Source organism: Stegodyphus dumicola, chromosome 5 (assembly GCF_044657685.1).
Source record: "Stegodyphus dumicola isolate Sdum_Otavi_A_Nest chromosome 5, ASM4465768v1".
NCBI classification, from domain to species: domain Eukaryota; kingdom Metazoa; phylum Arthropoda; class Arachnida; order Araneae; family Eresidae; genus Stegodyphus; species Stegodyphus dumicola.
The window spans coordinates 208,563,764-208,588,455 of record NC_140772.1 but is presented as its reverse complement, the minus strand read 5'-3'; the positions used below and the strand labels follow the sequence as shown (position 1 = coordinate 208,588,455).

General features: G+C 33.3%; 1 protein-coding gene across 2 annotated transcripts in view; it reads left to right on the top strand.

Moving 5' to 3' along the window:
• LOC118191989 (neuropilin and tolloid-like protein 2) overlaps positions 1–24,692 on the top strand; it is a 237,639-nt gene that overhangs the window by 140,766 nt on the left and 72,181 nt on the right. For both annotated transcript variants that reach the window (XM_035362866.2, XM_035362865.2), the window contains exon 3: positions 8,209–8,386. In XM_035362866.2, the coding sequence (XP_035218757.1) occupies positions 8,209–8,386 (178 nt within the window). The remainder of the gene's footprint in view (positions 1–8,208; positions 8,387–24,692) is intronic.

Below are 24,692 nucleotides of genomic sequence, written 5' to 3'. Positions count from 1 at the left end.
CTGAAATTTTTCTCGATTACAATAGTTCCTTTACTTCATATAAGTAAGTAAAAACTCCATAATTCTGGTTTAAAAGCATTTTTATTCAGTATAGACACTTCTTAACTGCATATACTCTTATTATTACTTGTTCAACTGAAAAACATTAACAATGTACCTTTACAGTTTTATGTTCTTGATGTATAGATGCTAGAACTACATAAGTAACTAGTTCTGAAATAAGTAACTAGATGGTTTGCTTGTAAAGCTTCTCAAAGTTTAACTTAGTTTAAAAATTTACGGTCAAGTCAGAGGGAAGTATACAAACCTAATTGATCTAATCTTTCACAAGCGTAAGTTTAAAATTAAGTTTCATATGACTCCAGGGAATCAAAATAAACTTAATTCTCTTCGATATTATGACTTATTTGAGTTCTGACTCTCGTTTAGATGCCCTTCCTTCGACGGATTTAAAGAATATATCTAGTACGTAAATTACCAGTTATATTCTGAATAGTAAGAATATATCTGAGTTTGTTGGTCTTCAAATATGGAGTCAAATTCCCCCCGCTTTTCGAAGAATTTGTAAAATGCGAAAACTGTTTTTAGATTTAAACACAGGTTTAAGTTTTGGGTATCAGATTTATTTACTGTTTAACAAAAAATTTGGCATATTTTGTATTTTATAGCTACGTTTCAAGAATTATCTTACAAGATTAAATCTTTATTTCTCCCGCCTTCTTAGCGTGCCTTCGCCGTGTAGTGGTCAGAACACTCAGCGCGTATTCGAGAGGTCCGTGGTTCGAATACCGGCAAGGGCACTGTTCCTTCTTTATGCCTCCTCCTTCGAAATAATCTAATGTCTGTACAATCTATCAGTAATCTATGTAAATCTGTACAATATAAATTTCATTTGGTTACCTCTTCCACCTCCGGCAAATTATTGTCGTTACAACTACCCAGAAAGCTGTCTAAATTTTGATAATACAATTAAGAAATGGAAACATTATCAACAAAAATTTTATTAAATTACTTTTAGTAGTTTGCAGTTTAAAATTCAGGACTGATAACTATTAATGTTTTGGAGTATGGAGCCATTTAGAACTTTTCGATGTCAGGAATCTGAAGAAATCCGCAGTGCCGTTGCCGGGAATCGAACTCCGGAATTCCCGGATACATGTCGAGCGTTTTTCCAGTTACGCCACTAAGGCGTGAGCAAAAGAGAGAGAAAATACCTTATAGGGGATTTCAAAAATTCAAGCATTAAGACTAGCAAAACAATCAAACTTTCACTTGAATAACTCGGCTCCAAGTATATTGTAATAATTCTCCATTACCTAATATAAGTAAAATTCACTCAATAATCCACAGGGTCGCTAGATGGAAGGCTATTCTATACAATAATCTGTACTGGATTGTTTTCAAGGAACTCTTTCTGAATTGCAACTTCATTCGTATTTCAGCTCAAACTAAACTGCAATCTTTTAAAATCTGAGGGAAGAAAGAGAAGATACAGAAAAGAGATAATATAAAAAATAATAAGGATATTATTTTAATAACAAAATATGAAACAGAAAAATCTAGAACCTTTCAGATTTTACATTACGCCCATAGGGACGTTTCTCTAAAGTTTTGTTTGTTACCTTTATTTATTAATTACCATGTTCTTGGCACTCAAAAACCATAAAATTCAATTCAACAGCAATATCGCGAAATAATTTTTAAATGAGCATATCTTTAGAATTTCCCATGCATAGTCTGGCGCACTGGAGATAATTTTTTTTTCGTACAGTGTGTTCCCAAAGCTTACTTTGAAATCATTGACTTTGTTAATCAAATATTCGTTAAAGTGTTACAAAACATGAACTCAGGTTCAGGTTCAGGTGGAAAGGTGATACGCCATTTATAGTAAACCAACGCAAAATGGCGTTTCAAGACTAATAGTGCTTCTGGGCAAACTGTCCTTTGGGCTAACAAAATTCAAAAGTTAACTGAATTGGTTTTATAAAAATAACGAAATTCACGGTGTTTTTTAAAAAAATTATTTACTTCTTAAATATGCAGGCAACTGCCAGTAGAAATGAGTAAACTGTACTCAAATATGGTGTTCATATTTCTTTAATTTTTTGCATATAAGTTTAAACGGAGCTGTCCAGTTCAACAACTTCGCAATTCATGCAATATAGATATCCTGTTATAAGAAAGACGATTAATTTTATGAGTTCCACATTCATTTCTGAAGATAAAATAAAGTTTATGTCTGTCCTAAGAATTGCTCTTTCAGTAATTAAATTCATTCCATTACGATAGGTTTCTTCCTGCTATTTGTACAGGTCTTTCAAATAATTTCGATTTATTTTCAAATAAAATTATCATTTCCAACAATCTGAACACAAATTTATTTTTTAATTTTAAAGCACAAAACTATTAGCTGTTTATAATGGTCCACAATAAAGTTTACTTAGTTATGTTCAATAAAAATGTCGACAGAATATCGCCTTTCTGTTACTACTCTTCTCACTACTATTTCATATCAAATATATGAAAAACAAACTTCTCATACTGTCAAACGTAATCAAAATAGCAACTGCAAAACCTTCGGTTTTATCTTCACAATATAAAAAGTATGGTATACAACTTTCATAGAAAAGATTCTGCTTCATGGCGCATTTGCTTGGAGCATAGAACTGAACGTACACGCAATAAGACAGTTAACCTCAATTCAACGTTTTTTTCTACTTACAATTACCAAAGCATATAGAACAACATCCACCAGTGCTCTACAGATTATCTAAGGAATTTCTCCAAAAATTTTAACCCTACAAAAAGAAGCAAAAGCAACTAAAATAAAATTTGCACGTCTAAGAGAGAAAATTCCAAAATCTACCTTCCAGAAGATTATGAGGAACTTAAATAAAATATAAAACTTCATCCAAATCAATTTCATTCAGAAAATATAATATCAAATTCAAATATAAATAGTTTTCAAATCAAAAATTTATACAGACGGATCAAAATCAAGGAGTTGCTAGCGCCTACTGTGTGTTTTATAACAATAAACTGATACATAAACTCAAACTAATTCAATATTTCAAGCTGAATTACTAGCAATAAGGCAAGCCATAGTATATGCAAAGCAACTTTCAATATCCAGCATCGTAATACCTGATAGTGACTCAAACATACAAGCAATAACAGGTAAAAATAAATCACCTTTAGTCCAAGATATACAACTTCTACTTTCTAATTTTCATAAAGACTACAAACTAAATCTCCTCTGAACAAGAACTCACAAAGTTCTGGACAAGAACTCACAAAATGAATTATCACCCCCAACCTTTTAGTTCGGGCGCCATTTGTAGAGTCGCTAGGTTATTTTGAAGCAGGAGAAGTAAAAAATGTGCAGTGTCCTCGCTGGGACTCGAACCCTAAACCTCTCGAATGCGCGTCGAGTATGCTTCTATTGCACCACGAAGGTATGCGGGAAGAAAGGAGAAAATGTCCTATACGCCCTTGAGTCCTTTGTCACATTAATTAGTCACACAAAAAGCATTAGGAAGTTGCGAACGAGGCAAAGCACGGATTACTTCTATTCAAAAATGTAGATATACAACATAATTTTAAATATCTGTATAGTTAGAATTCCAGCCTGTCCCGAAAATTAAAAAAAAATTCCAATGCAGGGAAAACTCGATTTACGATTAAATGCGCTTCTGAAGAACGTTCTTCAACCGAAATGTTCGTAAGTCAAAACAATTTTTTCCGTAGGAATTATTGTAAAATGGATTACTTCTTTCCTGAACCACAGATGATATCTCACTTTAAAATAACACTTTATGCACTGTAAGGTTTATCTTAATTTTTCCAACAGTTAAATTTCAATTAAAAGTTACTTTCCTATCTTCCTTAATTTCAGCTTACAACTTCCGGCCAGAACGCAATTTTAGAATCTACAGATTCAATTCAGATGAGGAGAAGTATTTAACTTTGAAGTTCCACTCACTTCGGTAGAGAGCCAGAAATTCCGACTAGCGCGCGTTTGCCTTTATAGGCTGCTCTCGCTCGGTCGTACTTTAGGCCCTTGATAGTTTCGCCGTTATTTAGCATTAAGGGGCCAACTCTGTTAGAATCTTGACATCTTCGGCTACATCTTTTTAGTTAGTTTTATTTCTTAGTTCCTGAGTTCAATCCTGAGTGGAGGCTTTATTGTAAACTCCAAGAAAGGAGTCATCTATTAAACTTTATTTGGAATAATAAAGGGTAATTAACCCTTCTCGAGTTTTTGTTCTCTGTCTACTGAACTAAAGCGATTATTCGCTTACCTGTTCTTAAGGTTCCTCAACTTTAGCTGTAGATTAAAACACAGGAATCTTACAGCACAAATCCAAAACCAATGAATGACCAAAACTTTTATGAATCCCAAACAAAGGAAAATCATTAAATCTGGAAAAAAGTATATAAATACTATAGATAAGAGATAAAGCAGACAAATTCTTCAAGAGAGAAGAGAAACACGCTAAAATAAATCTTAAAAGGCAAAATCTTAATTTAACTTTTCTATACCTGTAAGAAAAAGAGTGAAAGGTAAAGACGGAAAATGAAAACGAAATTTTGAGCGAAACAGACCAGTGAGTCTTAAGCAGAATGGAGTGGTTGGTACTTAGACAAAGAAAAGATAAAAGAAAATGCCTCATAAAGACTGACTTTTATTCATAGCAAGGGGTTTCGGATCCAAATAAGAAAATGATGAGAAAGATGCTCTTGTTTGGATGCGAAAATCCTTGCTATGGAAAAAGGTCAGTTTTTGTGAGGCATCTTCTTTTACCTTTTCTTTGTCTTCACGTACCACTCCACTCTGCTTAAGACTCAATGGCCTCTGTTTCGCTCAAAATTTGTTTGTTTCAATTTAATCGGTTGTTGCCCACATTTTAAAAGTTTCTGAAACGATACATGGCATTGTCATTAAAAATGTTTACTTTCTTTCTTCTCACCATCGACGGAACCCCTGGCCCACTGGGTCAGGTGCTTTTCAGCCTGTTGGATCCCGTCGATGGAATTAAAAATAAATGCATGAATAAATATAAATAAAGAACTTAGTACTGTGTCCTCCGGGGATTGGCCACGAAACGAGGAACATTGAAAAAAGGACCAGAGCATGGAAAGAAGGTACATGGTGGGGACTGTTGAGACTAAGTGAGACACTTTACACTATTATCGTACATGTTAGGCATAAAGTTATATTAAGGATGTGTTATAATAATCAAGTACAGATGTAAAGATGATAAAATGCATTACAAATTGTGGAATACGTTAAATGAGTTCTGAATTAATCATAACATTAAATATAATTAAAAACAGCAAAAACAAACAAACAACAACAATAAAACACAAGACATTAAGTAAATTAATATATATATGGAGCGGGATGCTGACGGCGCGGTGTCAAAGGAAAGAAGTCACTCCAGGCTGTCAGCAATGCTTTTAAGCAATGGTAGTGCAGTCTCTAATGTGGCCGAGCGCATATTTATTCTTAATTGTGTTCTTGAACCATGCCGGCATATTGATTGCAGTCGGTCTTTTTAAATGTGAATTCCCTGTGTGCGAGCAGTCAAACTAATAGTGATCTGGGTCACCAGTACTGCCACAAATACATTGGCCACCGTCTCTTAGGCGAAATCTGTGAAAATAGGACATATATGGACCATGCCCTGTCATATACTGTTTGAGGCACGAAGAACTGCTATTTAAATTGTGGTTAAGTTTTGGTTGGAAATCATACAGTCTTCTGTCTGTAGTGCTTGTCTCCCAGTAATTTTGCCACTGCTTCATTAGTTTACATTTGAGAGTAGTTTTCAGATATGAGTGCGGAAGGGGCACACCATTGCTATTCACGTGGGGTTCATTGGCTGCGCCTTTCGCAATTATATTTGCTGCTTCATTTCCTTTAATCCCCGTATGGGCTGGAACCCATTGTAGATGGGACTTCAGACTTGCAGGAATCGAAATTAATAGCTTTTGTATGTCTCTGACAATGGGATGTCTACTGCGGATGGCCTGTAATTAAAAATGTTTACTGCTGTTTTATCATGATGTTGCTCATTTGCAGCACCTAACTGTACTTAAGGCATCTGAGAGTAGCATAGCAATAGTTGGTTAAGTTACCGCTATACGCTTCTTTCTGCTTCTAGTATATCTGCTCTGCATCTTCACTTATTATGTTAATTTATATAGTTTTGGAACGAACTTCGCCGAAACACTGAAAGCGGAAAGGAGCAATATGAAACTTTCAAATATTGATTTACATCTAATATAAAACATTATAACTTTATGAAACCTCATTTTTTGAAGCTCTTACAAAAATATTACTTTATGTGGGTACTGAAAATTGCATATTAACTTAAAAGGAATTACTTTCTATAATTAAAAATTTAGTTGCCTAAATAAATTATAATATTTATGATATAACATTCAAATGCAATGATAAATTTAATCTTAAATATAAATGATCGAGTCTTTTGGTGCAGATTTTAATTAAATTCTTACTTTGAAACGAAAAACTAACGATAAATAAATATAAATTTATTACATTCTTTTGACAGATTGTAATTGAATTCGTAAATTTTAAACATGCAACCTCATCAAAGCGTTCGCATGTGAATCAAATGACAGCTATGATAGCTGAAATTTTACTGAAAAGTTTTCCAAAGTCTTTCATCCGAAAAGGAAAAAAAAATCCTAATCAATATTTTGCAAGCTCGAGTTTCCTTTTTTGGTATCGCGTGAAGGATGAATGGAAGTTTTACTTAAGAATTCCGTTCGCTTTGAATATGAAATGAGAAAAATGGATTTTATTTCTAAGATCACTTGAGGTATATTTTTGGGGGGGAGGGGAATTGAAATAGTTGATAGAAAGAAAGTTTCCTGTATAATTTCGTACTAAATTATTTTACAATTCAACACTCATTTGCGATATATTGACGTTTCTCTTTATGATACAATTTTAGATGCATTAAACGAATGCCACGTGCTTTGACAATTTTAATAATTTCAGCGTAAATGCTTATTAATGTAAGTAATATCAAATAAAATTAATTAAATTTTCAAAAAGACAGTGGTTTCAAAATTAAATTTCTTTAAATAATATAAGTTTTTTACACATTAGATTATCCGTTCCAAAATTATCGTAAAAATGTAATTCACAAGAGAGCTTTTAAGAAAATTAAATTTTATTAGCTAAGAAACGTATACGGTAAAACAAAAAAAGAACTTTTTACGCTTTGAAACTTTTTTGGCTTTACCTTTGTAAGGTTCATAGGATCTGAGAAACATTGGCTGAATTGCATACTAAGTTCATTATATCATATTGTCTTGTTCATTTTTTCCTATTTCTTTTTCTAAGAGGATCCTTTAAATAATCTGGTGTATTACGCTTATAAATGCGTGCTTTTTCCTGCCTGTTTACGCACATGTGTTTGTTTGCAGGTATCAAACAAACACATTAAGCTTTCAGCATGACTCATAGCTAACTTTTGCCAAGTCGCTGTCCTGCATGTAGTACGTACATTCTTATTAGCCCAAAGGACGTTATCCCAGAAGGGCTATTAATTTCAAAACGGCATTTTGCGTCGATTCAACTTATCAAACTATTGCCACCAAGTATTATCGTCACGTATTATAATCAAAGAAACTGAATAATAAAGAATCTGCCTGAAAGCATGAATGTTTCTCGCACTGTGGAAAAACAATGGTACCTAGAACCATTCAATTTTGAATGACGTAATCTTCCAACCGAACATGAGCACCTAGAAGCCCGAATTTTTAATTTCGAGTTTGTTTTATTATCTATTTCAAATTTTGTAAAACATTAACGAATTTTTGATTAACAAACTCAACGATTTCAAATGGAACAACCGCAACGCTGTACGGAAAAAAGCATTTTTATCTCCAGTGCTTGAGACTGCCTATCGGAAATTCTAAAGATATACTACTGTTTATAAATACTTTTATTCCAAAGGGGCGTTAACCGAAATTGTCTCGAAACATATATGTGTGTGTAAATGAAAAAAATGCATGCCCCTTTCGACGTAATATAAAAATCTGAAGTCTTTCAGATTTTTTAAATAGGTACAAATTATTCCTAAAATTTATAGCTATTGAAATTCCTGATATGCTACTCATTTTCATGTATTTCGCTTGCAGTGAAGTGTGATTTTCTATTTATTTTTACAGCCAAATGCATATTCCAGTTTCACAGTCACCAAAATTCTAAAGGTAATTTCTCATCTCCGCAATTTCCAAGCAACTATTCTGAAGATCTGGTATGCATCTATAACTTCCAAGGCAAGGAACATGAGACATTAAAACTAACATTTCATGTCTTTCAACTAGAGCCGCCTTTTAAAAAAGGGTGAGTCACATTTTTTTATTCAAATATCTAAAACGGATTTATTTTCTACCTTGCAGCAAAAGGAAATGTAATTTTCATCTTTGATAGCACTTCTTTTGATAGAAAACCTATATTTTCAGAATAAATATAGTTTTTTGGTAGACGGTCGATCCATAAAAAGCCCTTGATAACATTAAATATTGGTTTAGGAATTCTTTTAGAGGAAATTTAAAGCTAGTGTACTCAAGCTAAGCAAACTAAATGAATTATACTGATTTGATAAAACTCATTACCTTCTCATTAAAGCTTTCGTATCAGATTTATTTCTGCGTCGCTTCGTTAAAATAGCTAAATGCAGTCCTGTGTCAGACTTTTATAATTTATATATTTTTATTTTATTTGAAAATTTGTGTTTCTTAAAATGTTTTAGTGATTACTGTTCACATTCCTTAATTTTTAATTTTTTGACGCTTCACATCACTTATATAAAATCGAGATATTTAAATATTTATGATTTTTTAAACACATTTGGTAAATATACAAGATATTCATTAAATTTCTGAATAAATTATTTAATATCAACTGTTTCTAAGCCATTACTAGAAATTCTAAGAGATGTCATACGTTTCGAATTCCGAATTTCGGATGTCGAATGAGTTTTAAAGATTTTTAAAGCTACAACTATGAACACTGCTAATTTTTTTTATTTTTAATAGTACAGACGGTTTATCAACCAATATATATCAAACTTCTATCAATCTCTATGGAGAGGCCCCTCTCTATCTATCATATTGAGAAATTAACCATCGAAGAGCATTCTAATTTCGTTAAAATGATTGTTCGTTCCAAAAAAGTTGACATATAAAAAATCTAATATCATGGTACCAAAAAAATGATATTGATTGCATAATCCATTTAAAAGCAGTCATTGTTTCAAAAAAAATGGAACATGTATTCAAATAAATGTATTGATCAAAATCTCCACAAAGCCTTCAAATTTCAACAAGCATGAAAAACTGTTGAAGTGACTATCAAAAGATTTACGAGAATTTAATAAAACGTATTAAAACCAAATCATACAAAACAGACGAGCTAATAATGAAATTGGAGAGGTGTTAAATACATTAATGTATTTAACACCTCTCCAATTTCATTATTAGCTACATCTAATAAGCATTGTGACATCGAACAATTTAAAAAGAAACTGTTTATTGTGTTCAAGTAGAGTACTGACAGCAATAACAAATGAAATTTATTTTGCTTTTTCTGAGCTTTCGTTATTTTTTACACAAAGCAATAGGAAACATAAATAATATTCTTGTAGCTTGTAGCGGCTTTATTCTCAAGAGTATTTTTTTCTAATTAGCAACCAGTATTTATGCATAGAAAAGTAACTAAATGTTTTTAAACTGCATATTATACACGGTGGTCACAAAAAAAAATCCTTTATGTATGAACCTCTAGCGGCCTATCCTCTCAACCAATCGAAATGGAATTTCAGGCATTAAGTCGAGATTGCGTTGATTTAAAACAATAGAGTTCTCATGGTTACGGTTACAGTGAAAACATTTCAAAGTTTTTGAATGGCAACACCCTCTTTTTTCCTGAGCAAACTGATCAGCGATTTGAAAACCATAAATGGCGCTGCAACGATACACGTATGACGAAAATTGCCAGCGTAAAACATTTGCAAAGAATAGAATTGTATAAGAGCTGGTTGACAACAATGACGAACGTAACATCGCAGAATGAATCTGCATATAATCAGGTTGTTTGTTTCATGGAGCTTTCAATTTTGGCAAGTCTCATGAATTTGACGTGTGGAGCTTAGGTTTCAGATAACCCCAGAATAAAATATCTGTGGAAGCGAGGTCGGGAGATCGCGGTGGCTGCGAAGCTACAAAGTTACGGGAAATGACTCTATTTTGAAACATTGTGCACATTTAAAACTAGTAATTCCGATAAAAAAAATTTCCCTTTGCTCTCTTGGGCTGTCATTGGCCCTTTACAGTGCTCTTCATTGCGAATGTTATACGTTCTCAATTTTTGTCGAACATGTATCGTCCCAACGCCATTTATGGTTTTCCAAAACCCTGATGGATTTGCGCAGGAAACACATGGATGTTGTCGTTCGAAAATTTCGACATTTTTTCACTGAAAACGTAACTGTGAGAGCACTATTGTATTAAATCATCCTAATCTCGAGCGCATACCTTCAAATAACAGTATCTGAAATTTCATTTCAATTGGCTGAGTGGATAGACTGCTAGGGATTTATATATAGGGGAAGTTTTTTATGATCGCCCTGTATATTAATGGAAGGACAAGTGAATAGCGTTTATCTTCTGTTTTAGTACATTTTCAGGAAAGCATATTTATGTGTTTGCCAACCCGCATGAAATTTGTTTCCTTAGCTAATTAAGGTTAAACACACATCGGTTATCAATCTAACAGAAGAAAGCCTTTGGAACATTTTCTAAATGAAAGTGCCTCGTATTAACATTATAGCTGGCGAAATCACGAAAAACTCATGCAGCCAACCGCTTCACCAGGATTCGAACTTACATTGAAATATTATTATTGAAAGAATTTATTCACTCGAACATTAATGAGAATCCATATTACATCTTTTACAGCCCATTAAATTCAATTTAGCTGCAATTGCCTATGATGAGAAATCGCAAGAGCTCCTTGGTATAAATTTATTCGTTCCTTTGATTGATTTATAAATATTACTTCACATCGATTTAAGTGAGTTCTAGTTAAGCAAGAGTAATATGCCACTTTTAATGGATTGCTTGAAGCAAATTGTATAAGCTTTCATATTTGAAAATTCATTCAAATGCAAAGTAGCTTGAAAAAGGGAAGTGTATTTCTTTAAGTGATTAGGGAACTGAATTCTATCTAAAGGCAGGTACGCTTTTAGTTTAATAGGTAAAAATAAACTATGTAAATATCTTACTTAATTGACACATTACCGACTAATTAAAGAAATGGAAGATCTCAGATCGCTGCTTATCATCAATAATAACCATTTTCGCTTCTATTGCGTTCCAGATTTATTTATGGACGTTTAAGAATCGTTCATTATGAAAGGTAGTTTGTGGAACGATTATTGTGGAACATTTGATTCATAACTCCCTCTGCTATGATTAGCAAATGGGCAAGACTTTTGTATTCCGTATTCATTAATGAAACTGATTTCTAAATAGCGTGAATAGTGAAAACCTCATTGAAACCGCAAAATGCTGTATACTGACTTGTATTGTGCATTTATTTCATTCTAATTATCATATATTTCTATACCAAAAGCTTTCTATACCAAAAACAAAACTACTCCAAGTAGTATTTCCTTTATTTGTAGCGAAATATAAAAATTATTAATAAATACAAAAAATTGTAAATTGTTATTGATCTCCAATCGGTCGCGGATATTTAGTCGACGAGATACTTAACCGACAAGACATTTAGCCAACAATGAGTCTCGCTCTTCCCAATGCTTTCAGATTTCTAAATTCCATTGTTGTCGACGAAATGTCTTGTCGGCTAACTGGTGTCGGTTAAGTGTCCGTCGGCTAAGTGCATGTTTTGTCTTTTTATTATCACATATATAATATTAAAGCTTTAATATAATAAGCATAATAAGCACATAATAAGCTAAAGTATAAAAGCTATAATAATATAATAAGCATACAATAAGATAGTTTAACAAATTTTTGTTTTTTTACTTCCATATACAAAGCAAAGGATGTATTGCAATCGCGAAACTTTTCGGGTATCATATTTCAACGAAAATATCCATTTTGACAGCTGTTCAATCCATTTGAACGATGTTTTTGCGTGACATCTGCACTTACGGACAGAATAAAGCACTCTTTTTTCCAAAACAGATTGCAAAATGAATTTAAAATGGATTCCGAAGATATTTTTTCGTGACGTTTGTACGTATGTATGCATGTATCTCGCATAGCTCAAAAACGAGTACCCTCAGAACCACATCAGCATGCAAAATTTCAGCTGACATATGCAAAGCTGAAATTTTGCATATGGGACTTGTAATTGTGCACCTCTCGTTTTGGTTGCAATTGGCCTCATCAAACGTATATATATATATATACCCACTCTATTACCCGGCTCGTAGAGTTCATTTTTTTAGTCTTGTATATTTGTGAATTGCGCATTTTTTGGCTTTAAAATGATTTAATCATGCTGTTCTTAAATTCTGATTAAGGTGTTTTTAGTTAATCTGCATGCAATAGTTGTAGAATTATCAACATTTTATTATTTAAATGGCACTAAACCTAACGAAGCGACCATTTGTTTACATTTGGAACTCTTGGTAGAATATAAAAATATATACTCTTGGTAGAATAGTCTTGAAAGTCAATTTGTGCACCAACTTCAGTGCTTTTTTGCTGAGTGGGACCAAAAGTAAACTTTCAATTTTGTGCACAGAAAAATATGTCTTCTTGCCCGCTGGCCGAATTGCTTGTTTTAGCGTAGAAACTCTAATTCTAAATGTAAAAATTTTTTAGCTCGTTTTAACCGTATTTTCTGTTTAACGTTTTTCTGTATTTTTCAGTTTTCTATGAAAATGCTTTAAGATTTTATGTATTTTGCCGCGAAGTGATAACTTAATTAATTGAATGAGAAACATATCTCAAATGATATTCGAGGAAATAAGTTTAAATGAAATGCAGCAAAAAATGTCTCTAAGTTAATAGGCCGTACAAGGAATGTGGTGTCTGTCGTGTTTCCTTTAGTGGGTAATTATTTCACAAGATACACTCTTTTAAACTACATGCTACTTCCCTCGCAAACATATTTATATCTGCAGCTCTCCATAATTACAGCTGCTCGCATTCCAGTCCTTTTTCTAATTACTGCGCGCGCTTCGATGCTTGGCACTATGTCAGCTTAAAGTCCGATTATGATATGCACATCGATAGTTTTCGATATACCACAGTGTCCACAACAGCTTTTTTACTTCAATAATCGTAAACATAATGTACTTAGAAATGCAGTGTCACTATCTCTTTCTGCTATCTACCTGACTGCACCAGCCTTTTTTTTCAATCTATAATAATGCACTTCGCTGTTCGGTTACTCATTTCTGTTAATGCATGATAGATCTCCGTGCTATTATTCTCTCTCTTTACCTATATCTTAGTTTTTCTTAAAATTACGATTTATCATCGCCCATATCATTGCCGCCGCTATTATCTCATCCTACAAGCCAAACAAATGCATCCTCGATTTTAACTGGCCAACATGGACTAGCGTGTTAAAGAAATGCCAATCTGCTATTAGCTTCCAATTAAGAAACCAATTCATTAAGTATCGATGAGTAAAATTTCGGTAATTAAGTCTTCGGTATTTCGGCTATATTTAAGAGTTGCTTAGCCATTTCCCTCATAATTACTATCTCTTATGGCTCGAAATTTAATAAATCACTTTTCTGGAAGTTATACGCAGCGTTAAGGTGTTTTCTATCTGTCCTCAGTCCTATTTGTAGTTCCTTTAGGTACTGATGCTACTCATCTGCACCATCATTTAATTCCAGAAAATGACTATTAAGTAGTTCTAATGGAAACGTACCTGTAGGTTCATTTTCAATATATTTCTTAAATGTTTTTCAATGCTCTTTAATCATTTTACTCCAGTCTTGAGTCAATCTCGATTGTTATTAAAATATTTCAATATGCTTTTTCAATTAATCTGTTCTCCTGTGGATATTGAGGCAAATTTAATGTACACTTACAATCGTTCATTCCTTAAATTCCTTCTGTGTGAAACATATTCTTCTAGGACTTATAATTATTTAATGCATGTTTATAAGTCCAAAACATGCATTTAGCACAAGTTTGTTGTACACTTTTATCAGTTTTATGTATGTTCGATGGATCGACGTCTGTTGTTCGATTGATTATATTTATTATTCACAGTTATTTCTTTATTTCTGAAACTCTCTTGATTTTCCTTCTTAGACGAATATTTAGAGAAATTCGCCCTCAATAAGTGTGAGAGATCGGGCTTCGGAGATTTATGAAATGACTTGCAATCTCCTCCTTCTTTTGGAAAACCATTACGTGTTAGCAAGTCTTTTCTGTTCTGAGAGCTTTGTATTCTCTGTATCTTTAATCTGTATTTTCATCAGATAGGTGTCAGATCATCACATCTTGAATCATCATATAGTCTCTCGAATATAAGTGATACAAAAGTTTCTCTCTTTGAAATCCATACCGTTCTTTATTTTCATGTTCAGTAATTCAAAATCAGCTCTTAAACAATTTCCCAAACAAAGAATTAGCTTTTACAAATACATTAAAAGGCATTGCTATTAGATACCATGCAATAACATACAACTTGTCCCAATAATCGACACTTATTTATGTGAAGCATAATAAAATTAAAAACGGGATAAATTTTCGATCTGAGCATCTTTCTCAATATACGGCGATACTAATGGCTATAGGTCTCTGCATACAAATTGCTACTGACATGTCTATGATTAATACCCGATATTTCATCTATTAAACGCGGACATAGGGTAATGTGCAACTCCATTAACTTAAAGAACAAAGGTACAGCTAAATATTGTCCAAGTACACAAATCGGGTATAACTACATTTATACTCGACTCAATCTATAGACCTAATGCAAAAAAACTAATTTTAATAATTAACCAGTTAACTGTGATTAACGAGTATACTCGTTATGGAGAAGCGACACGATTTTGTGTCTTGACGAGTATACTCGTCATGTGTATATTATGTTAATGAAATGGAAAGATAAAAGGAAGGTTTATTTAGTAAGTACTGTACATAATGACTACGTAATAGAAACAGAGAAAAGAAAAATAATAACAAAGAAACCGGATCTAATGATTGGTTATAGTAAAAAAATGGGTGGAGTGGATATGAGCGATGGAATTATCATAACGTACTCCACAGCAAGAAAATGACTCAAAAAGTTCTACAAAAAGATAGCTTTCCATTTCTTAGACATTATGTGTCTGAATGCATTCATATTATATAAAAAAAATAATGGAACATTACCGCGTATCTACTTTTTGCTCAAATTTATTGAAGACAATTTTGCGACGTATCCAATTGAAAGAAATAAATCGGCACAAACTCGGCTATTTAGACCTCATAAAAGCCAATTAGTCGGGAATCATGTTTCGGATTATATACCCGGAACATCGAGGGGGGAAAAACCCTACGCGAAGGTGTTCGCATTGTTACAAACGTAAGATCAGGAAAGAATCGTGTTACTGGTGTTCGATTTGCAAAGTTCCATTGTGTATAGTACCCTGTTTCGCTGAATATCACTCCACAGCAGGAATTTAAATTCTTACTTTCATATGTATAATATATAATTTAATTTATTGCGTTTTTAGTTTAATATGTATGTAATGTATGCTTATGTTAACAAAATAGTAAATATTAGTAATAAAATTTTCAATTTTATAAAATAAACCCATTTTTTTCATCCAATATCTTACCAGCGCAACTTACTCTGTGATTGATATACTCGTCATGGCTCGATTCTGGCGACACAAAACGGTGCGCACTCTTAAAGGAGAGCGCCACAGTTAACTGGTTAATGAACTGCGAACTACCCACCACGCGCGATAAATATATTTCCAATAAGTAACTGAGTTCACCCCTCATATATGCTTAGTAATTATACTTGAATGGTAATTAGTAAGAGTATTGAGTTGTGCTAAAGTAATTTATATTCACAAATGTGCATTCATAACATAGAGTAACATGTGTAATTCTCCTTTTTGGAAGATAATCTTAGCATTAATATTCGAGTATGCATCTCCAACGTATTTCTGTTCTGTTGCGACTTACAGAACGTATTTAATATATGCACTGAAAAGATCTAAGTATCATTAATAGTTATCACTTATAAGTATGCTGATGATGAGATGATGGTAAGAATTCTGATGCTTAGAACAAGCAGTACTAGGAAGAGAGATATATAGTGATTTTTATTTGCATTTAACAGATACTGGAAACCTCATAGTCAATCGAAAGCGCTTGGTCGTCGCTCCAAGTAGCTGAAGGGAGATGTATCAAATGAATAGCCCCAAACCCCAATATTTAATGTCTCTTAATTAATTAACTAAATAAATAAATATTCAGTACCCCTAACTAACTTTTCCGCTCTAATTAATAATTTGGTAAAGTAAATATAATCGCTAATTAATTTTTCTCCTATAATTAATCAAATTGTAAATAACTGACGTTCTTCTAATTAATGGCGTATACGTAATTAACTACCTTATCATGTAATTGTACTCCCTAATTCATTAAAAACTTTCAAAGCAACAATACTACCCTAATTCACTTTCCTCATATAAATAATTTAATATATAAAGTACCGGTTATTCCCACTAATCAAATGCTCCTCTGGCAATCTCATTAGGACTCTGGCTTTGCCTTGTGAGAATGTTAATAATTCTTGGCTGTTACTATGTGAAGACTGTCGCATTGCTGGCTAAGGGCTGGTGTCCTTCATACATGCATCTTCAATTTATCCATATATTAGTTGAAGTACCTAACGTTGCACGGACTTTACGTAGACTGAAGGGGCTTCATTGAGGGGAATGGGGTAGTTTTATCAAAATCTCGAGCAGACAGTGATTTTCCTCCAATTTGCTTAAGATGAATTAATGCAAAACTTTGCCAGGATCCGATAAAACTGTGCCATGTAATTGTTTTAATAAAAAAGAACATGTTTTGTTATCGCTTAATGTCTTTTCTCGAGAAATCATCATTTACTTTGTCCGAATTCTTTGCCATTTTCAAAATATTCGCGAAAATCTCATAGACAGCGCATTTAAATTCTTTACAAGTTCTACACTGTTCCAGAAAGTTCTATACTTTTCTAAAGAATAAACTAACGTGGCGCCGTTTAATGTTTTTAATAGCAAATGATAGCGGGAAAGAAACAACGGTGACGTGAACCTAAAGAAAGGTGTACTTTCAAAATTGAAAGTAAAAATATTAATTTTGAATCTTTGTAAAAAACAATTATAAATTCCTTGTTTAGCATGTATGACTTTCCCTGATAAAGGCTTTTGACTTAAAGTTCAAACTATTGTCTCAGGACTATTGTTTGACTTAGGTTCGAATTGTTCTTGTTGCGTGCAGCGTTTTAAGTATATGCCTTTAATGTGGGCTCTCTTGGTGGTTTTCGCAATCTTATAGACAGTGACCTTTCTCTTCAATTGAAGGTCCCATGTGCCAAAATTCATAAAGGCCCGAATAAAACTACAGATTGATATGAAACCAATGGGAAGTCTTCTTAACACTCGTATATATAGATCGATGATTTAAATAAATCTGTCTTATCGTATTTCACATGATCAACTAGTGATTAATAATAATTGAAATGAATTTGCGTTTACTGCTTTTAAAAGCCTTAATCTGTTTACTAATAACAAAATCAATTTAAAAGAAAAATTAAATGCCTTTACTTGTTTGGCTTAGACTTTCCTGAACCACAACGCACTGCAGCTTGGAAGATAAAAAATATTTTATTTCGAGAAAATGTAGAATCATTAGGTTATATCGATATTGGAACATGTAAAATGTGCAATGCCCTCGTCTGGATTCGAACTCCGGAACTTCCGAATCCGTTCTGAGCGTGCTTCCAGTTACAACACGCAGGCATGCGGAGAGGAGAGAGAAAATACCTTATATACATCCCCTTTTAAACGATCTCAAAGCATACTATTTTATTGTCGTTGTCTCACCAAAAGCGAGCTTCCAGTTACAACAATACATATTTTTGGATCAGGAAACATCTTTTGAAGATCCCCTTTAGAATTATTTATGACAAGTAATCTGGGTATAATTTCTGAGATTAGAATTCACACTTTTTTTTGATAGAGCAGAAGTTTCGTTTTTTAAGTAAAGAAGACATATTAAAAAAAAATTGGGGACCCGGTGGCCCCACCCACCACGGAGCCCAATGGGACGCAGAATCCTGGGCTAAGGCTAATCGAATCTGTAAGTGGACTGAAGCCCCACAGTAAACTTTCCTGAAAGCATGAAACTCTCAAAAGCTTATCCCCAAGTAACTGGCACAAGGACTAGTAACAAACCTATTGACATTAGCAAGGATAACCAAGTGCCTCCAATTTTGACTGAAGCAGAAGCAAACCAGCGTGTTGGAGATAGTACCTCGTCCCTCAGCTGCCAGGACCCTCCTTTCCAATCAATGTCGGTCACCACGCAGGGCAAACACCAGACGGATTTCTTTTCATGAGAAACTAGAAGAAAAAGGGGTGTAAAAGCATCTGACTTTGTGCCCAACCTCCAAAAGAAAACCACAAGGGAGGGGAAACCGAAAAAGGACAAGATAAGGAAGGAGAGTTTAAAATGAAAGGCGGGAAAGATTACTAGAGCTTCAGGATCGTGACCTCTGTCTCATCAAGGGGTTCATCCTTTGAAGAGCTAGGGCGAGGAGAAGAGATAAAATATATTTTTCTCTCATTCTAGTCTGACTTAACTTGAAAATATAGACTGCATTTTTTAATGGCTCAAAAAATGACTGCAAAAGTTTATGGGACTCACATACATCACTGGCATATTATAAATTGTTGACCAAAAACAAGTCGTTCTTGAAATGATATATTAATTCTTTTTCCTCGGAATTTCAAAATATGCCTGAAATTGTGAATTAATATAATTTTTTTAAAAAAAAATTCTCTTTAACATTTTCCTTCCTTAAAAACAGCATTAAAGTATTTTACTTTTTTTAATGTTAATTGAATTTGTTTTACATTTGATAGTATTTCTTTATTAATTTTCTTTTATACCTCTTCTGCATATTTTAGAATTTAGTTTAATGTAATAAATTTCTCAAATTGTTCTATTTATATTGTGGACATATCTGATAATATTCATTAAGCCACTATTAAAAACAATTACGTCGAAAAACTGATATTTTCTTTTTTTTTTACTTCAACCAAATCTACATTCAGGTTACGAAAGGGCTTGAAAACGTTCATTGGCAAATGAAATGTTTAATGTTGGAGCAAGTGTTCTTTATAAATAACATGGTATTTAAACTCACTACGTAGACATTTGTTAAATGCTGATACTGCAAATGTTTTCTATTTCTATGACTTTATTGCGGCTCCATATTTGCATTTTCTTCATTTTTAGTTTCGGATATAACAGTTTTGTTTCACTAGGAGGATTCCTGTAAACAACAAAAATAAACATAATTGAATTGTGAAAACATGAGATTGTACTCTAACACGTCGAAGAATTTACGATAAAAGTTGCAAAGAATTAAACTATCTGTTAGGGAAACTCAAAAACATAAAATACATAAGGCCAAAAAAAAGGAATCTGATCTTGGTACATGAAAATTTCAGTTTAATACATGAAGCATTTAAATTAAGCATATAGTTACAATAAGGCTTACGTGTGTAAGAGTTAGTCCTCAGAAAGTGTTACTGAACATAAATTCTTATGCTCAATATGATCTGTTCAAAATGAAGAAGTGGAATTGAGTAGAAAATATTTACTAGAATATATTACTTAATTTTTGCTTTCTAGAAAATATCCGGCCATTGAATAAAAGAAAAAATAATTTACCGTATAGTAACGCCACATAGAGACTTGTGTACGTATTAAATAGAGAAATGACTTATTTATTAAAAATATAGTTACAAATTTTCTCCTCTAGATCGCTTGCGCACTATATTTGCTACAAATATTTACATCAAGTGGTAATACTTTTTTATTCTGTCAGGACGTCAAGCTGTTCAAAGTTGTATAATTGACTTTAGTTTTTAGGAAAATGTGCTAGATACGTTTCGAATAGGCATTAAATTTAATATTAAAATACTAGAAGCACTTTTGAGTGGAACCCTGTTTCTTTTGCAATAAATAAAAAATTATAAATTACCAAGACTTGACAGCCAGAAATATAAAGATGACGAATGTCACTTACGGGTGATAAAGATGAAAAAAATTCTAAGCTTTAAAATTCTGCTGGTAGAGAAGATTGGAATTTAATGGCAGTCATATCGTCATGAAATGCCCAGCTGTGGTAAGATAGCTTTCCCGCAGAGCAGGGTTAGGGTTGCCAGAAAATAGCACGGAAAGACACGGTTGCCAGATTTGGGGCGAAATCGCCCATTTGGGCGACATTTTGCGAAAAAGTTGGCGATATGCTATAGACGGAGCGAGAACATTTTAGAACGAATTCTTACCGGTTTTCCCAAGAAGGTTCTTGAAGTCAGGTCAAAAGCTATATACTATATACTGGCTGTATGCGGAGTGGGAGAGTATCTAGAGTATGTTGAGTTCAGTAATAGTGTCTAGAGTTCAGAGATTAGCTCGAGAGCGATCGACCGAATCGGGATCTGTACTTTAGTGCTTTCACGGGAAGCTGTCTTCACCGATATAGCCTGACAGCCTAAAGGCTGTGCTGTTGATTGTTTCAGCGTGTTAGTCGTAGTTTTTAGACTATTGTAATGCATCTTTTAAAATGTCCTGTGTAATACTAACGAAAAAACTGTGTTTTGGTTCTTCTTTCAATCCCTCCAAATCCACGAACCCGTAGAACGCAAAAATATTTTTTTAAATATTATTCATTTGCTCTGACATAATTTCTGTACATTTAGAAACCACAACTATTGATTCTCACTTTAATTTACCTCATCATCCTATTAAATGAGTGTACTTGCATTCAATAGGTTTCTTTTATTCCTTTCACTACAAAACAAACTTTTAAATTTAAAGCATATAAAAAAAACATTGAATATTATTTTTAATTAGTTGAGTACTGATTTCTAATACCGAAAACCTATACAGCATTATTTGTGTCCTATCTATTCATCTATGTATTGCATCAAAATTTCTAATTGGTTATTGGTCAGCAAATAAAAACATATTAAATCTTCAGTCTGTTAAGAGCTAGATAAATAAAGATGATTACATTAGCATTAAGTTCTTACGATGTATTATGATAGCTTAATCAATTCGTCACTAAAGAAAATGTTTTATTTGCTCTTACGGTTTTCTCATGAATTCAGTTCTTTCAGTAATTTAGTATTACAAATTTTTAGTCGTTTCGTAGAAGCAAAGTCGTTCAGCAATTTCCTGTAACAAATTTTCTGGCACTGTTTGAAAAATTCAGCTAAAACTGATGTATGTCCATGATATTCCCTAGCAATTAATACCTCAAAGTGTTATATGCTATTTAAAGCGTATAATTATCTCCTACATAGTGTAATACTTCTTTGGCGAAATGAAGCAACTCCAATGATGGAACACAGCAATAACTTTTATTTAACACTCAAAAATATGGCGACATACAAACAAGAAGAGAAAACATATTCTATCATTTAAAAATAAATTACATTCTTCGTGCGAGAGTCTGTTTTCAAATATTGCCATTCACAAATACCTTAATGTTCATCTATTTAAATTATTTAATCTACAAGATTTTAATATTATTTAAAGCTGTTACAACCTCTCCTCCAACGGAGAGACTTTTACCGAAGGGAAAAGTTCTGTAAATTTCGAAAGTTTATAAGCTCGGCTTGCTCGATTGCTTAAAGAGAAAAGGTTATTTCTCTTATAAATTTCTAAATTTCAGGCCAAAAAATTTTAAGTTTTAAACAATACTTTTACACCACATTTAAAAAGAAAGAAATGGAGAACGTTCAAATACATTAGTTGAGCATACATTAAATAATAAAATTAATTCTAAACGTGGTTACATACACTAAGAGTTACATTACTTAATTCTACTCAGAACATCTACGTTCTTGTGCAAAGATCCTTTGCGATGAATGACCTTAAAATTATAAGGTTGTAATGAGAGTGCCCAGCGCATCAATCTAGAGTTACATTTGGCGTTGGATTGTAGCCAGACCAAAGGATTATGATCAGTTTGAATCAAGAATTCTTGCTGACCATCCAGATAAAAATGCAGTTTCTTGATAGCGTAGATGATAGCAGCGCACTCCTTTTCAGTAGTACAATAATTCTTTTCAAACTTAGTAAATTTTTTGCTTATATACAAGATAGGATGTTCACGTTGTTCATCATCTAATTGGCATAGTACTATACTCATGCCATTGTCTGAGGCATCGGTTTGTATAATAAACCTTTTATCAAAATCGGGAGCATACAGAATTGGTTTCTTGCATAGCAACTCTTTTAAATTTTTAAAAGCTTTGTCACATATTTCAGACCATTCTATATTTCCTTTTTTTTGTTACCCCCTTCAAAGCGTCCGTGAGGGGTGAAGCAATTTCTGAAAATCTTGGTATGTACTGGCGATAATACCCTACCAGTCCTAAGAAAGCACGTACTTCTGGTTTGGTTTTAGGTGTAGGATACTCCTTTACAGCCAAGATCTTTATTTCATCCGGGGTTCGTTGTCCTTGTCCCACAACATGGCCTAGGTATCTCACTTGATCTTGTGCAAATTTACATTTTGATGGTTTTAGTCGTAAATTTGCTTTCTGTATTCTTTCTAGAACAGAAGTTAAGTTTTTAAGGTGCTCTTCCCAGTTTTCTGAGTAAATGGCAATGTCATCCAGGTATGGACATCGAAACCTTCGCATCCAGACAGGACTTTAGTCATAACTTTGCTAAAAAAATGTGGGGCATTTTTTTAATCCAAAGGGTAAACGTAGAGGCCTGAAACTTACAAAACTAGTTACAAATGTTGCATATCTTTGGGCTCTTTCTGTTAACGGAATTTGCCAGTAGCCTCTAGATAAATCTAATAGGCTAATATATTTTGCTTTTGCTACAGTTTCGATACGTTCTTCAATATTAGGCAAAGGATAGTATTCAGTTTTAGTAACAGCATTGAGTTTACGATAATCAATACAAGGCCGAGGATCCTTTGATGAAGATTCTATCAAAATCATGGGAGATGTATAATCCGATTCTCCCGGCTCTATAATTTTAAGATCGAGCATTTTCTGTATTTCCTTTTTGAGAATTTCAGTCTGTCGCGGTGACAGTCTGTATGGCTTTATTTGTATTGGTTCGTTATTTAATAGCTCAATATCGTGACAAACTAAGTTTGTTAGTCCAGGATTATTTGAAAAACAACCAGAATATTTCCATAAAATCTTTCGTAAATCTTCTATTTGCTCGGATTTCAACCTTTTCTCGAGTTCATTCTCCTCTATGATGTCCGAAAAATTTAATATACTTGGATTGGAAGGTAAACGAGGAATTTCCATTTCTAAGTCTCCTTGCACTTCAGTTATCATATTAATCATTTCTGGTCTTTTGTAATATGGTTTAAGCATGTTAATGTGATATACTTGATTTGGCTCATTTTTTTCCTCGAAACTTACAATATAATTGGTTTCTGAAATTTTCTGCTCTATTTTTCCAGGTCCTTTCCACTGTACTTCTAGTTTATTTTGACGATTCGTTGATAAAACAAGAACTAAATCTCCTCTAGCAAATTCTCTTGTCACTGCGTTTCGATCGTACCATGTTTTCCTCCGTTGTTGAGCTTCTTTCATGTTTTCCACGGCAAGTTCTTGGCATTTCTTCATTCGATTAATAAGTTCGAAAACGTAACTTACAACATTATTACTTTCTTCAATCAGTTCTAGCCACTGCTCATAAAGTAAAGTGACTGGCGTTCGTAGGTTTTTGCCATGAACTAATTCTGCTGGTGTAAAACCAGTGCTTTCGTGTGTGACTGTTCAGAGAGCAAAAAGAACTGATGGTAGATAATTCTCCCAATCCGAAGTCGCTCCTATACATACGACTCTTAACACCCTTCTTAACGTTCTATGGAATCGCTCAACGGGATTACTCTGCGGATGATACACAGAGCTTCTTACATGTTTAATGCTGAAACGCTCCAAAAATTCCTCTGTCAAAGCACTGACGAAAGAGGTCCCCTGATCTGTTTAGATCACTTTTGGGAAACCCATACGACTGAAAATCTGTAAGAAAGCATCAATCACAGATGGCGAAGAAATGTCTGTCACCGCAACAGCATCTGGATATTTGGACGACATACACAGAGCTGTAATAATATATTTTTTCCAGTCTTTGAAATAGGTAGCGGACCAACGGCATCGGCATTTATTTTAGTGAATATTTCGGAAATTACTGGTACTAATGTCATTGAATCTTTCTTTTTGTCATTTCCTTTTCCAGCGCGCTGACAAGCATCACAGGTTCTTACAAAATCTTCAGTTTCTTTGTAACACCTCGTCCAGTAAAAATATCTAGCAAGTCTGTCTTTGGTCTTTTTGACACCCAAATGACCAGAAGTTCCTTCGTGGCACATCTTTATA